The 16,040-nt window shown below is 46.7% G+C and overlaps 1 protein-coding gene across 2 annotated transcripts in view; it reads right to left on the bottom strand.

The window, feature by feature from the left end:
- The window catches only part of ITGA9 (integrin subunit alpha 9), a 350,067-nt gene that overhangs the window by 265,951 nt on the left and 68,076 nt on the right, over window positions 1-16,040 (bottom strand). For both annotated transcript variants that reach the window (XM_065932998.1, XM_065932999.1), the window contains exons 12-14: window positions 12,102-12,192; window positions 9,552-9,597; window positions 1,239-1,393 (exon numbers count right to left, since the gene is read on the bottom strand). In XM_065932998.1, the coding sequence (XP_065789070.1) occupies window positions 1,239-1,393; window positions 9,552-9,597; window positions 12,102-12,192 (292 nt within the window). The remainder of the gene's footprint in view (window positions 1-1,238; window positions 1,394-9,551; window positions 9,598-12,101; window positions 12,193-16,040) is intronic.

The following is a 16,040-nucleotide window of genomic DNA, read 5'->3' as shown; positions in this document are numbered from 1 at the left end:
TCAAGAGAAATGTCAGTGAAACAAGCCGGAACAGCAGTCTCCAACCTTTTGGCATTAGGGGCCAATTTCATGGAAGACAATTTTTCCATGAACTGGAGTAGGGGAAATGGTTTGGGAGTGATTGAAGAGAATTACATTTTTTGTGCAGTTTATTTCTATTATTATTATTACATCACCTCCACATCAGATCATCAAGCATTAGATCCCAGAGTTTGGGGACCCCTGGCCTAGAAGGACTAGCATATTGTTATCTAAGGTAGGGCATTCAAGATGCAGCTGAGAAATTGACTAGTGCATGCACATGTGTTCTGTGTGTCTGGGTTCCCACACACCTGCACTCCAGAGCAGAGCATCTCAAACTTAAATGTGTACCAGCATCCTGTGGGGATCTTATTGAATGCAGATTCTGGTTCGGAGTCTAGAACAGGGCCTGTGATTCTGCACATCTAACAAACTCCTAGGGGATGCTGATACAGTTTGTAAAAACAAAAGACTTCTTAATCTGCACAACTACTCCAGATTCACTTCCTTCAGGTGATCACACACTATGAATTCTAAGCCACATTGATCCTATCTTGTTCCAGGGCTTGATCCAGTCTCAGAACTAAGCCAGCAAGTTGACCTCCCCCTGTTAGAGAAATGGCAGGGATGGCTGCCAGTGGCCAGGGTTTACCTGCCTCTTCTCCATCAGCTGAAGCTAACAAAGGCAGCTCCTTGCCTTTTGGAAGCCTGAACCTTTGTAAAACTCGGCATGCTAATCTCACCACTCATCCTGTGTCTCTGATTCCACAGGAAAGAACATGAGCCCTCAACATGGAGCTGGGGCTGCAAGCTCAAGGGAGAGCCTCCAAAGTCCCACTACTTTTTTTTCTAACTACATGGAATGTTTCGGAAGGACCAGGCTACCCAGTGCATGTCCACAAGACCCACCACCTGTCCTACTCGTGGCCCCATGAGGTTTCAGTATGGTCCAGGGACATTTGGAGAAAGGATGCTGAGAGTCAAATATTATTTTTCTGAGAGCTGGAGGTTGCACTGAATTGAGAAAATAATGGTTAGAAGAGCAGAGGGGGAACCTCAGGGAAAAGGGCATCTAGCCTGTGGACCCACTGCCCGTAAACCCAGCCAGGTTGCACTTCAGGAGGGAACTCCAGAACAGGCCCTGGTTGCCCATGATCCCACAAGCCCACACCAGTTAGGATGACTACGCAGAGCCCTGACTTGGTCTTGTGTGTTACCTATTTCTCCCGGAACATGTTTGCCGTGGAAGCTAAAGCAGGCGGTGACATTCAGGCAGTTCACAGGCTGCTGGCCGTCATGACACTGAGGCGCCGTGATGTTGATGGAGGCAGGGAGGAAGATGGAGACATCCACTGTGATGACGGGTCTCGCCCTATGGGTCAGGAGGAACCAAATGAGAACTAAGCCGACAGGACAAATCCCAGGGCTTCAGCCCAGCCTCTAAGCAAAGTATGAATCAGCCTGAGTGAGAGAAAATGGCCAGGGTGCTCTGTAAATCCTGTTCTCTGGTGTCTCAGCTTATTTCCCAATAAATGAACAGTTATCTTCCTAATAATGAAGGCCAGCTAGTTGTTAATAAAACACATCTGGTTGAAGCCATAAATGAACCACCAGATGTTGGAAGATTATTTTAAAATTTCACCAATTAACTTTTGATTTCCATTTTATTAGGAAAATAGGAACAGATTTAAGAGGTGTCCCTACAGGGGGATGCCATGACTCAAGAAACAGACGCACAAGCAGGAATCCCCCAATGCATTTACTGCCATTACTGCCATGGACTGCAAAGTCCCATCCAGAAACCTTTCCTCTTCATTTACTCCCATCAATTAATTAAGTATTTTTTCTAAAAGACCTTGATGAATGGGGTCCCAGCTGGTAACAGCAAAGCATTTCAGAGCTGAAGAAATCACCCTGCCTAATAGCTGGACCAAGTGAAACCCAATAAACATAGGCACACTCCTATCACCGACAAGGACCACCCTCCAATGCTTGATGGATGGACATCACTGCTGGCCTTCCAGGGACTCCCCAGGGGCCCCCTATTAGAAGCGGGGAGTGAATCACACCATTCTGCTCTGGTTGCAAACATCTGCTGAGGGAAGATTCACCTAAACTGTGGCTTAACCTTCTCCCCTCCAGGCCTCACAAAGAGACCCTTTTACCCCCAAGGAGTCCCAGCCTTCACGCCACCGGGGTGATATAACAAGATTAAGGGGCTTTAGCAGCTTGAGAACAATGACCTCACTTGTGTTCAATGATCCTGGCAAAGAGCGCCCAGGGGGACAAGACAGATGGGAGCCAGGACCAACACCAACTCAGAGAAAAGAAAGCATTAAGGAAAACCTCGAAGAAGAAAGGAAGCAAGGAACTGCATGGCCCAGATGGAGTTAGGGGATTTCACTACTGCCAGCGCTGCCTTGAGATGTGGGTAAAGAGAAGAACAATTGTGACAAGTAAAAGTAACTACGGGCAGACCCAGCTGCAAGTCTAATGGAAGTCAGACAACAGCAGTGCCTGGAAATCCAATATCGGGTTTCCAACTTCCTTCTGGGTTCATCCTTAGAAGATGCTCAAGTGTTCCTTAGCACCCCAGCACTTGGATTTCTTCCTTCTCTGTGACCACACCTCACCTTACCTACTAACTAAGCTCACTGTCCATGTCCAAATTCATCCCATCAGCCTACAGGCCCTCCAAGGGCTGGGATCCTGCTGAATTCATCCCGATATTCCCTAGTGAGCAGGTGTTCAAAAACTCTTGTTAAATGAACTCATTTATAAAACAGAGTCACAGACATAGAAAACAAACACGGTTACCAGGGGATAAGAGGGCAAAAAGATAAATTGGGGGATTGAGACTGACATAAAGACCCTACGATATATAAAACAGATAACTACTAAGGACTTAACTACACAGCACCTGGAAATTTTGCTCAATACTCTATAATGACTTCTACGGGAAGAAAATTTTTAAAAGAGTAACTAAATGTATATGTATCACTGATTCACTTTGTTGTATACCTGAAACTAACATAACATTGTGAATCAACTATATTCCAATAAAAATTTAAAACAACAACAACAACCCCTGTTCAGTGAAACCTCTCTAGTTCAACGAATCCAAAACGACAGGAGGGGCCAAAGTTTCATCAAACAGACAGGGGTACCAGCAGAGCTGGGGTCCACTCTGTGAGACTCCACCTGCCTAGCACATGTCCAGCCAGGTCACTGTGCAGAAAGAGCCCAGCCCCTCCCACCATCCCAGGGCCCCTCGCTGGGGAAATGCCTGCTTCCTCCTCCCGGGACAGAGCCTGGCAGAGGAAGGCGAGGTGAGCAGGGAGCAGAAGTGAGCAGTACAGACAAAAGGACTTCGATGAGGGTTGTTAAAAGAAAAAAAAAAAAAAAAAACACACATAATCCTTTGAAATGACAAATTGGGACCTTCACAAGCACCTCTCCCTCCAACATCCGTCAGATTAGTTCCCCCAAACCTTTTTGTTTCAACTCCAAGTATTGTTTCAGGACCAGGAAAAGCCCAGAAATCTTTCATAAGCCTCTCTGATCACTTCCTCCAACCTTCCATGGCAAAACACCAGGAGCCTGTCACCCTAACACGGGACCTGCCCTCTTGAGCTAATCCCAGAGAACAAACTTCCTGAGGGCAGAGTTGGACCAGCCCACACCCTGGTAGGGGAGGGAGACTGGGTTTCATGGGCTGAGATGAAAGCAGAGGGGTACCCAAGGGCAACACCACTAATGCATTGAGACTTTAAAAGGAGCTGGTGGCTGGAATGCTTTTTTTTAAATTGAAGTATAGTTGATTTACAACGTTGGGTTGGTTTCAGGTATAAAGTGATTCAGTTAAACACATATACGTATGTGTCTATTCTTTTTCAGCTTCTTTCCCTTTATAGATTATTATAAGATATTGAGTAGCGTTCCCAGTGCTACACGGTAGATCTTCACTGTTTTCTATTTTATATCTTCCAGTGTGTATATGTTAACCCCAAGCTCCTAATTTATCCCTTCCCCCACCTTTCCCCTTTGGTAATCATTAAGTTTGTTTTCTATTTCTGTTTTGTAAATAAGTTCATTTGTATCATTTTATAGCTGCCACCTATAAGTGAAATCATATGAGATTTGTCTTTTTCTGTCTGGGTGTGATCTGAGTCTGATCACTGAATATGATCATCTCTAGGTCCATCCTTATTGTGGTAAATGGCATTACTTCACTCATTCCTATAGTTGAGTAATATGCCATAATGTGTGTGTGTATGTGTGTGTGTATAGTATGTGTGGTGTGTGTGTGTGTGTGTGTGTGTGTGTATACATACATCTTTAATCCATAGAATACTTCTTTCTGATAGTTCTCAGTTTAAATTCTGATATCTAATAAACCCAGGCAGGATACCCTGAGACATGATGTTACTCCAGTGACCCTGGCCTTTTGTGGGGTCAGTGCCTGCATGGCAGAGACGGAAGGACAGATAAAGAGCCCACACCCTTGGTGAAGGTGTTAGACCACTAACCATCCCCAAAGTAATCCATCACTCCAGGAGCTAATTCACGTCTTAAAGTGAAAATCACTCAGTCATGTCCAACTCTTGGCGACCCCATGGACTATGCAGTCCATGGAATTCTCCAGACCAGAATACTGGAGTGGGTAGCCTTTCCCTTCTCCAGGGGATCTTCCCAACCCAGGGATCGAACCCAGGTCTCTTGCATTGCAGGCAAATTCATTACCAGCTGAACCACAAGGGAGGCCCAATTCACATCCAAGTAGTTGAAAGCCAACCTCAGAAAGGTTTTCTCTTAACTGCAGCCCAAAGCATTCCTAACCTACATGGCTCTTGACTCTCCCCCTTAGAGCAGAACAGGCATGCTGTGTATGGTGTGTGTGAGTGTGTGTGTGTGGTGTGTGTGTGATGTGTGTGGTGTGTGTGTGTAGTATGTGTGTGGTGTGAGTGTGTGTGTGCGTGGTGTGGTGTGTGTGTATAGTATGTGTGTGGTGTGTGTGCATGGTGTGGTGTGTGTGTGTGTGTGTGTGTGTGTGTGTGTGTGTGTGTGTGTGTGGTACATGCACACACAGGCATGGTTTCCTGGCCCTCCTCCATTTTCTGGTCCCTCCAAGACCCTAAGGTAACTCCAAGTCTATCCCTACTTGCCTGTCAGCAATGTCATGTCTGGGATGCCCACTTAGCTTCATCAGCCAGAGTTTCCAGACTCCCGGCTCACCGCTGCTCAGCCACATGCAGCACCTCATCAAAGGGTGCCAACCTGCCTGGTCCCCTGGGCGTCCTGCTCCTCCATCTCTAAGGGGCCCCACCTCGTCTCTGGAACCCTCCCTGCTCATCCTGAGCCCGTCACACTCCTGGAAGAGACCCGAGGTGGTCACCCTCATCCACATCGCAAACTGAATCCTGCACTGAGCCCTTTCCCCACCCACAGTCCAGACACCAGACACTCCCTTCCTCACCTTCCTAATCCCTCCTTCACCTCCCCTCCTCCCTTCTACCTCTTCAAGCTCTCCAGGCCCCGAGAAAGGAAGGGGGTGAGGGTGAGGTTCAGACAGATGAGGGTAAAGCTGAGGGTCACTTTAATCCCACCCTGCAAACACCCTCTCTGAACCACTGCCATTCCCACTCCCCCCTCTGCAGTCAAGCTTCTGGAAAGACGGTAAGATGTACTGTTTTCTTGCTTCTCCTCCTCTCACCCACCCACGGCCATTTGACTTTGGCCCCTCACTTCTGCAGACCTGCCGCGGCAAGGGTACCACTGACCTCTCTCGGCCGCCTGCAACCAGACGCGGACCCCACCCTTCCTGGCCTCTACCGAGCGTGACACGGGCATCCTCTGACAATGTAACCCTGCTCTCTTGTCCACACAGCATTTGCCACGACCTAGAGTCTCCTCCTTTTTTAAACTGATAAAACCTCCAGGCCATTTGGTTTCCTCACCCCTAAAATGAGGCTCCTAATCACAATATCTCTGTCACAGAGTTGTTAAGAAGATTAAGAGTCAAAATGCAGGGGAATCCCTGGCGGCCCAGTTGTTAGTACTTCATACTCTCACTGCCAAGGACACAGGTTCGAATCCTAGTTGAGGAAGTAAAATCCCATAAGCCGAGAAGTGTGGCCAAAAACAAAATTTTGAAAAAAGAGTTCAAATATATTCTTCCCAAAAAAGCGAACAATTACACTCTACTCAGGCAATGGAACACCACTCAGTACCAGGAAAAACACTGCACAACCCACAATACGGCTGCATCTCAAAAACATCACGCTGAGTGAAAAAAGCCAGAAACCAAAGAGTGCATACAGTCTAGTTCCATTTATATGAAATTCTAGAACTGATCTAGGGGAACAGAAATCAGGAGAGTGGTTGTCTGTCAGGAGAGGGGTGTGACTGGAGAGAGGCAAGAGGACACCTCTTGGAGCGACAGAAATGCTCTTCATCTTGATGGGGGTAGAAGTTACACAGGTATACACACTGGGCAAGACTCATCAAGTGCCTGCCTAAATTGTATGCAGATTATACCGCAACGCGAAAAGCAACAAGAGCAAGGAGTTACTACACACCAGGGCTTAGACAGTGCCTGGCAAAGGGTAAGCGCTTATCAAACGACAACTGTCTTATTAACCATGTTGGTTGCTCTCCATAGTACACCCAGGGCCTCCCTAGTGGCTCAGCAGTAGAGAGCCTGCCTGCCAGTGCAGGAGACACAGGTTCAATCCAAAAAGATCAACCCAGACTACTCACTGGAAGGACTGATGCTGAAGCTGAAGTGCCAATACTTTTGGCCACCTGATGCAAACAGCTGACTCATTGGAAAAGACCCTGATGCTGGGAAAGATTGAGGGCAAGAGGAGAAGGGGACAACAGAGGATGAGATGGTTGGATGGCATCACTGGTTCAATGGACATGAATTGTGTCCAGGAGATAGCGAAGGACAGGGACGCCTGGTGTGCTGCAGCCTATGGGATTGTGAAGAGTTAGACATGACTTGGCCACTGAACAACAATGAAGTACACCCAAATCTGACACCCAGCTGCCTCTCAACAGGTCAATGCACAGGAGCATATGAATGAGGGAATGGGTGACCGTGAGCTCGGGACCCCTAGGCACCCCTGCCATGGTTGTCAGGGCCGTCTGCGGACCTCCTCGTCCGAGCTGGTGACCCCAGCTCTGGTTCTTAAGACTCCTCTCTCCAAATGCTCCCAGGTGTTCTCCTCTGTGGACTCCACACCCGTCTCTGTTAGAGTTCATCAACATCATCCGATTCTACCCTCCATGCCAGGCCAGGGTCTGGGGTCTCCCATCCACGTGTAACTGCCTGGCTTTACATTTACACCTATGTGTGAGGAAATCCCTGGAGAGTGTTGTCCCTCACAAAAGAGAACAGAAGAAGACAAGTCCCTCCGGGGTGGAGCTCACAGCTGCAAGCTTATAAAATACAAGGATGATGAAAATGCAGAACCCAAAGATACGCCTTAAGCCAGAAACTCCTGGTTTGGAGAGGGCCTGGTTTCTACTAATGGCAGCCGGGGAATGTGCTTTATTCAAGGGGAATGCGGAGAAGCCAGAGCACGCTGCTAGGAAGAGTGAGCAGAGGGAAAATGACTTGGCGAGGTCACCAGCTGGAGCCTTGGCCTCTCAAGGCCAACCACAACTGTCTGTGGCCCTGAAAGCTGTTCCACCCGAGAAAACGCCAACACAGAGCATGGGGTGATAAAGGAGAAATCCAACCCTCTGGAAAGGAAAGGATCCATGCCCCTGGAGGAGGACATGGCAATCCCCTCCAGTATTCTTGCCTGGAGAAGCCCATAGACAGAGGAGCCTGGCAAGCTCCAAGGGTCACAAAGAGTAAGACATGACTGGGCACAACATAAAATTGAGCACTTAAACCAGGCACTGTTCTAGCTCATTGAGCTCTCACAAAAACTTACGATATTCAGTGAGGTGAGCACTACGGCCTTTTTAATAGGTGACCATCCTGAAACAGAGGTTACCAGCCTTGCTCAGGAAATTCACCTCGTAAGGGCAGACTTAGGGTCTGAACCCAGGACACCTGGCCCCAGAGTTTACACTCTCAACCTCAAGGCTATTCTGCTTCTTCAACAATGTAATATGTGGGCGGGGGGAGAGGATGCCATATTAAATTTATTCATTTCTTTCCAACATGATTGGCCATCTTAAATTAACTCTCAGGAATTAAAGAAGGAAAGAATAAAAAAGAAAAAAACTTGAAAGCTAAAGGCCCTTAAGCCTAGGTATCTGATAAGAAAATATAATCCAAGTCTCTGTTTAGATCATTCTTAGGGTAGTTATCATCTTTACTAAATCTTTAGAATATGTATTATCTATACTGTTCACATAGCACTTGTCACATATTGTATTATATTGATGATTTTTTGTGATGTATTTATGGCTTGGTCTAACTAATCCCCTTGATTCAGAATGCCTTAAACATTATGCTTCCCCACAATTTTCTGCCCATTGCAGTGCTTGATAAAGAAGTAGTGGATTTTAAAAGTTTCAGAATCTCTGGAGTAACAGAGTCACTCCTGACTCAGGAATTTTACACTCAATCTTGAAAATGTAAATCATCCATGGATTTTCTGAAAGACAATTCTGGCTACTGCTCATTTGACAAAGCCTGCAAACAGCCTTTGTGGGTAAGTATGCGCAAGGCAAGTAACTTGAACTACTTGATGTTTTTCATTACCTAGAGTTAACTGGTTCCCTTAGAAGTTCCTAAGCCCCCATCTGAGGCGGTCCCTCCTTCCAGAGGAGGCTGTGTAGCCCTGAGGTAGAGACTCAAGAGGAAGGCCCTGCTGAATGAGAGGAATCCAGGGTGTGGAACTCCATGGCCTCTGGGATCCCTTCCAGCTCTAAGATCCTACTAGCCTATTTTAGAAAGTTCTGCAATCAGGTTGTTAACAAAACCTAAGAGTTGGCTCCCACTCCAAAGTGTAATTCTGCCTCCTCTGACTCACACAGACAGAAATACTTGGAGAGGGTTCGTGGGTGGGACAGCAGCCCACTGGCCTTTGCAGGAGGCATCCAGACGGCATGGGCTTCACAGTGAACTCAAGCCCCTCACCCTCTGCTGTCACCAGAGAGTGAGGGGGCGGGAGGCTCCCAGTCCCTGGGGGGCTGGGGACCAGGAGGTGGGAAAGTGGAGGTGATGAGTGTAAGTAGGAATGAACGCATGGGACAGGGCAGGGTCATGGCACCCGTGGAAAATGACACTTTATGTATAGCACGTCCACGGGAAGGGTTGTTCATGGCAAAAGGCAGGAACCTCTGCCTAGAAGCTCCAAGGATGCTATCCTCACACACGTAAGCCACTCAAGGCCCACCAGCTGGAAACCCTGGGATACAGGATAACAAGAATAGGGAAACAAAGGTAGCATTTGCAATTGCACCCGTGCATGCAAGGAACAGGGCAAAGTGATTGCTGACCGCCCCCCAACCAAATTCCATCCCTCACCCACAGAGAACCAAGAGGAAAGAGAGAAGCATCTCACCTTAGGAGAACCACACTGTCCGACATGAAGGCTCCAACAGTTACATCTGAAAACCACAAGTTTACAGATTTAGAATCTTGCTGAAGCCCATCTCACCCACCCACTGTCAAGGTGCTCCAATGTGATGGAGGCCAGTCTCAAGGTCAGCGGCTTGTAATGGCTTTGGAGGAGCTAGAGCCACACTGCCGTGTATGGCAGCCCATCTCCAGGTGTGGTGGCTGAGACCCCAAAGGGTTCTGGTCTGCACTGAGATGTACGTCTAAGACGGAAACTGATTTCAAGGACTTGGTACTAAAAAATATTAACCATTTCACTAATAAAAAATGTTTGTATGAATTGTATGCTGACATGATAATATGCTGATACATGGGGCTAAATAAAACATTATTAAAATAAACATCATCTGTTTCTTTCTATATCATTTTTTACGTGGCTACTAGAATGATTTAAATTACATAAGTGGCTCACATTATTTCTTTTGGACATCAGGGATTTAGCGGGGGGGGAACACTTGGAATTAAATGACCCCTGGGAGAAGCTCTAGGTTCTGCAGAACATGAGAACTGTCTCCATTCCACCCCTCACTATACATGACCACAGAGACTCTCTGTGTCCTTGTCTGCACAATGGAGATAATGATCTCCAATGTCTTCTTCAAAAGCTGACAGCATTTCGTAATATTTAAATCAGAACATTTTTACATACTTGTTCAATATAATAGTTATTAAATGAATTAAATCAGATACTAAAATCAGAAAACTCATGAAAATACTTGGCCAACTATAAATCAAGACAAGTGTTAGTTGGTAATGTTTATTCCTAAATAATGTTCATTTATCCAACAGTTCTCTGCCTTTTCTCCCCTCAAGTATAATAAAACCCTTCGGCCCTGCAGTCCCCATGACTACTTACAGAACCAAGCATCTTAACCCAAGAGCATCTGAATCCCTACATCTACAAATGCCCTCAATTAGGAAAAACAAATAACGTATCCATGGACTACAGGACTGCTAAAATCTCTGCACTTGGGTGTGCTTGTTAATTTTGCTATTTTCTAACAGTATTTTTTTAATTGCCTGGATATTTGAACATAAAAGAATCTGATGCACTGGCCATTTCTCTTATGAAAAACTGCAAGGTAGGAAATCCATGTGTGTTGTGAAGTGTGACCACCCTCACTCACTCTGCAAATACAGAGGAGCAGCCTGAGTCCCCATTCACACTACAACGTGGTCTCTGGCATCCTGAGTTCTCTGAGGCTCAGCATCCTTGTCTGTAAAAAGGGGAGCCACCTCTATCTATAACTACTTATGGGGGTAACTTTATAACGCACGTTGCACAGGGAAGCAATGGACAGTATTGCTAAACCAATGGACAGCCACAAATTGCCCAGAAAAACTGCTTTCTCAAACATAAAAAGACCTAGGAGGGTCTACAGAGAAAAGTGAAGAAGTGAAAGTGAAAGTCGTTGAGTCGTGTCCGACTCTTTGCAAGCCCATGAACTGTATATAGTCCATGGCCAGAATTCTGGAGTGGGTAGCCCTTCCCTTCTCCAGGTGATCTTTCCAACCCAGGGATCAAATCCAGGTCTCCTGCATTGCAGGTGGATTCTTTACCAACTGAGCTATGAGGGAAACAGGCCTCAAAACTGACCCTTCTCTGTTCCCACTCCTCCTGGCTCCATAGATATACAAGGATGATCAAAACTCCTGTCTGTGGGAAACTTTGAAATTCATTACCCTGTACAGAACTGCATTCATTTTCACAGATCCTTCTGAGGCATTTTAAATGGAAAGGAACATTTTCTCAAGCTAGCACAATGACAGTTTCAGGGACTTTTTTTTCTAAATTCCACGATGATTTGGGATTTTTTTCATGTCTTCTCTTTGTTTCCTCACCTTGCCTACTCCATCCCCTTCAAACAGCACAGGGGCCACTATTCCTTTGCCCAGTCAATTTCACCTAAACCGGATATAACTGAGGATCAGGGTTTGAAATCATACATTTTTCACTCAATTAGCCTCAACCACCACAAGGCATTAATTAACCCCAAAGACAAGCCGGCCAGCCTTGAATGGCAAAGGTCTGTTTTGTGTGTCAGGGGAAGGACATGGTTTTCTTCCTGCTCCAAATGTTTCTTTCAATGCTTGTCTTGTGTGTGTGTGTTTGGTGGGGGTGGGGGTGGTTGGTCCTTTTCCCCTATCAAAAGGAAGACACCTCCAAATATGCTCAAATATTATGGAAAACACGAGGTTTCACTCCTTATATTCTGAATGTGGAGAGGGGCTTTTTGTCTTAATCAGAAAGACTTGCTGCCATGGAAATCACTACAAAAATCCACCCTCCTGGTGCTTAAACCCTTCAGAGCAGATCATCTTAAATCTGAAGAAAAAAATTAATTTTAAGACTACTTTCATCTTAAAAAGCAAACACCAAGCAAAACACCCTGTTCTACTGTGTGAATTTTTCTAAGCCTAAGTAGATGTGACCACACTTACCAGACTGGTTATCTTGGCTTATCTCATGTGCCTTTCAAGAAAAATAGCTTACCAGGATAGCTATTTCCATCCATGTCAATGCCTCCCGATATGGACTGACCAAACATCCGCAGGACTGGACTTATCTTCCGCCCCGACAGCTTCTGCAACAGATAATAGGGAGATTGAGCCACCGGAAGCGGCACAGTCACAAAATAAGAACCCGTGACTGCTTTAGCCCAGCTTCTCTCAGACACTTGGTCTTGAAGTTGGTCAAAGAAAAAAAATTGTAATCTGAATTTGATCGGGGGTTTTAGCAAGCAGTTGAAGACCCCACACTCCTTTATTAGTTCTTGCCTGAGTCAAATGTCACCATTTACAACTTTTTCTAAGTTCGGTGCTAATAAACAAACCACCTAGATGAGTGTGTTTGTGTTCTGATGTACTGGATGAAGCTCCAAATGGATTAAGGTCAACTGCCATTTCTAAGGGAAGTCCTGTTTTGTTTTTATACAGGGGTAGCTGGCTGGAATCCTCAGAACACATTTTCCTCACATCTCTCTACCTAAACATGTACTAAACATGGAACACTCCAAAGATGCACATGTGAGCCCAGTCCTAGGTGGACAGGAATCAACACATCTACCTAGAAAAGATGACCACGTGGAAACCACCTCTCCATCAAGTCAACCAGAAGATGTACAGGCTCCTGAACATCACAAACAGGATGAAACAGCTCTACCTAGTACATCTAAAACTCCATGGCCCTGAATCTTCTGTAAACTGAAGGAAATTTGGAAAAAAAAAAAAAAAAAGTCAGCTGAAGCTGCCCTCCTCTCTGAAAGGCACCCTTCAACCAGCCAATCAGCATCGATAGCTCTTCTGCCAGCAGGCCACACCAGCATCGGTACTTATCTCTTCTTCGTCATTAAGTCCAACGTGTGCTAACACAACACATGCTGCACTGGTTCAGGATTATTTATTGTACACCCAGCCCTGGTCACACACTGATGCTCGTGCGGCACAGCTCCACACAAAGATGCCAAACTTTCCCAATCAGGAAAGTGCCATGTTCTGGGATCTGGCCTGTTCTTTCTTCCTTTTCTCTAAACAGCCTCCCTGGTGAGGCTTCCCTCCCAGGGCCCTTGTTGTGGATGGTAAGAGAAATGCTTTGCATCCATGCCACACAGCAGCCTCCATGTCAAAACCAAGTGTACACACAGCCGGGGCCCACTTGGGACTTTCTTGCCTTATCCTTTTCCTTCCTACAAAGAAGTCACAACTATGGGGACGGGGTTTTTCTACAGGACCTACATATGAGACAGCACGGACTTCCCCAGCAGCCAATAATTGCAAATAACCCTCCTCCTGCCACCTCAGTGAAACCATCCAACAGGAAGTGTGCAAGCGTTAAGAAAAATCAGAGCACTGTAGGAAACACTGAATAAAAGCATCTTGCTAACAGACAGAGCCCCACGTTCCCCTGTGGCTCTGTCTAAGCAAACATGGACGTGGGCCTGTGTGTTTCCTAAAAGCCACATTTTGAAGCAGAGCATCTTGCTCTGAGGTCCAACGTCGTGAGCAGCAGCTTGCCCTGAGTTTGCATTTCCGAGGTATGCTGTGGCTGGGACAAGCGGGAAGAGTGAAGGGGTGGTCCTTTTGGGGGTGGCGATGCGGGCTTAAGTTATCCCACAGACATCTGCAGGCCATTATGCCATAAAGCCAGGAAGATAAGTCCGCTTGGTGCTAATAACTCTAAATGAAAACCAGGAGCCTTGGGAAACCTCCGCTTCACCAGGTTTACATGCGGAGTCCTGATGGCAGGAGAGAGATCACAGGGGCCGCCGGGACATGCCCGGGGGGCTCTCAAATTGAGAAAGGCACAGGAGGATCTTAAAATCAACACTTTTCATGGTAAACTCGAGGAAGAGGAATGAGTTACAGAGTAATATGGAAGAACTTCAGACCCCGATCTCACAATGTATCCAGGAGAAATAATACCAATCTGGGCCAAAGAAAAGCGATCCCCTTGCCCAGACTTGTTTCTGATTTCCTTCTCTAGTTCACCCACACAATGCCCGCTCTGTCCAAGCCTGGGCCCTGGACAATCTGGCAATAAAGGATTTTTTTCTTCTTTTAAAATCACGAAACTTATCACATATACATTAGGAGCTTGGAAATGTGTAATCACCGGTTGCTTCTTTTCTGTTTTTTTTTTAAAGAGCCCCAAACCACTTCTCTTTGTTAGTTAGAGCTAACGAGCCAGGCTGCGTGCTGACAAAGGCAGGACGGATCCAGCTGCTGATCCCTGCTTCCTATAAAGACAATCCGCGCTGACCACAAAATGTATACTTCAGTTGTCTGCAGGGATCCCTCCCAGCAACACCACAAAACACGGGAGGGTTGCGGGAGGAGGGGAAGCGGGGTCTCTCAACTTGTAATCGCCTCTCTGTGCAATTAGCTTCCCAGGTCCGGCAACAAGCTTCCAGGAGGAAACGTGGAGAGTGACCTCGATGGCTGCCCGAGGATGACTATTACCTGGATGACTTTCAGTTTGTGACAGTGGGAACAGAGCCCCCGACTCAGAGGAGAGCAGCCCCTGGGGACAGATGTGGCCCCCATGTTTCCTGGAGCCCTCTTCCCCCTGCCACATCGGCTGAATCCTCTAGGAGTTTATTCCCACCATTACTCATTTCTCAGCCTAATCATTGGTGGCTCAGACAGTTAAGCATCTGCCTACAAAGCAGGAGACCCTGGTTCGATCCCTGGGTCGGGAAGATCCCCTGGAGAAGGAAATGGCAGCCCACTCCAGTACTCTTGCCTGGAAAATTCCATGGATGGAGGAGTCGGGTGGGCTACAGTCCATGGGGTCGCAAAGAGTCGGACATACTAATTTCTAATGCACACAGGATGGTCCATGTAGATGAAGGCCCCTCGGAGTAAACATGCCTCCCAGCAAAATAAGCTTCCCTAATTCTGTTTTCCTTTGGAGCTTCCCTCAGCATTCCTTTTTCTGATATGGAGCTGAGGGCAGTGGTTGCAATAATAGGGCTGGGAGTCAGACTGACAAAGTCTCAGTGGCCAAGATGCTACTTCCTATCTGGTGACGATGGGCAGGTCAGTTCACCTCCCTGGGCTGCAGTCAGCTCATGTATGAAAGGTGGATGACAAAGGTGCCCATGTCACACGGCTGTGATGAGGACTGAAGGTAAGATAGCAGAGGAGGCACTCAGGAAGCGTCCCTGCTCTCACCAGCACCTCCCTCGGTATCTGCCTCCTGCAGGAATCAGAGAGCCAAGCAGGACGCCCAGGAGAGGGCACCTGGGCTCAACTGGGAGCCAACCCACCAGCCCTTGACCCTCCATCAGCTGACTCTTATCTGCTGCCGGAAGCACAATTAGGAAAGTATACACTGAACTTAACATGTAGGTACTGCCCCTTAAAATCAACTTGTAAAGCCTTTTCCTACCTAGAGACTTCCACACACAGGCAGGTTTCGATACTTCCTGTTTCATTTCACAGAACATTTTATAAGAACAGGACTCAGTCCAAAGTTTTATTTCCTTCCCAATATTCAAGACATGAGGCAAATTTCTGGATGACGACAAGTGTCAGCTTGAGTAGAAGGGGGCGAGAAAGTAATAAATGTTCAGTAAATCAGTATGGGCTGATTGGAAATTTCTCGACATGCGCTCAGTTCCTTTCTGTTGCTGGGAGAAGAACCCAGGCCTGTGCCACTCTACACGCAGACATCCACAAACATCCTGATCATGCTTCTGTCCAGAAAGTGACTTCCTTTTTTCCCAGGGGCTAGGCTTGACACCATCAGCAAGATTGAACTTCAAGCAAAAAAAACCAGAACTCACCACTTCCACATTCGCAAGTCCAGGGGAACGAAGCCAGGGCTTTGACAGTTTTAATGCCCGTTGTGACAACAGCCCCGTGACAGCTTTCAGGTCCCTCCTCCATGGACCATTGTCTTTCTAGGTTATATTTTACAGGATAATCCGTT

This window comes from Muntiacus reevesi, chromosome 4, assembly GCF_963930625.1.
Source record: "Muntiacus reevesi chromosome 4, mMunRee1.1, whole genome shotgun sequence".
Taxonomy (NCBI): Eukaryota; Metazoa; Chordata; class Mammalia; order Artiodactyla; family Cervidae; genus Muntiacus; species Muntiacus reevesi.
This window is presented reverse-complemented; position numbering and strand designations above follow the sequence as displayed.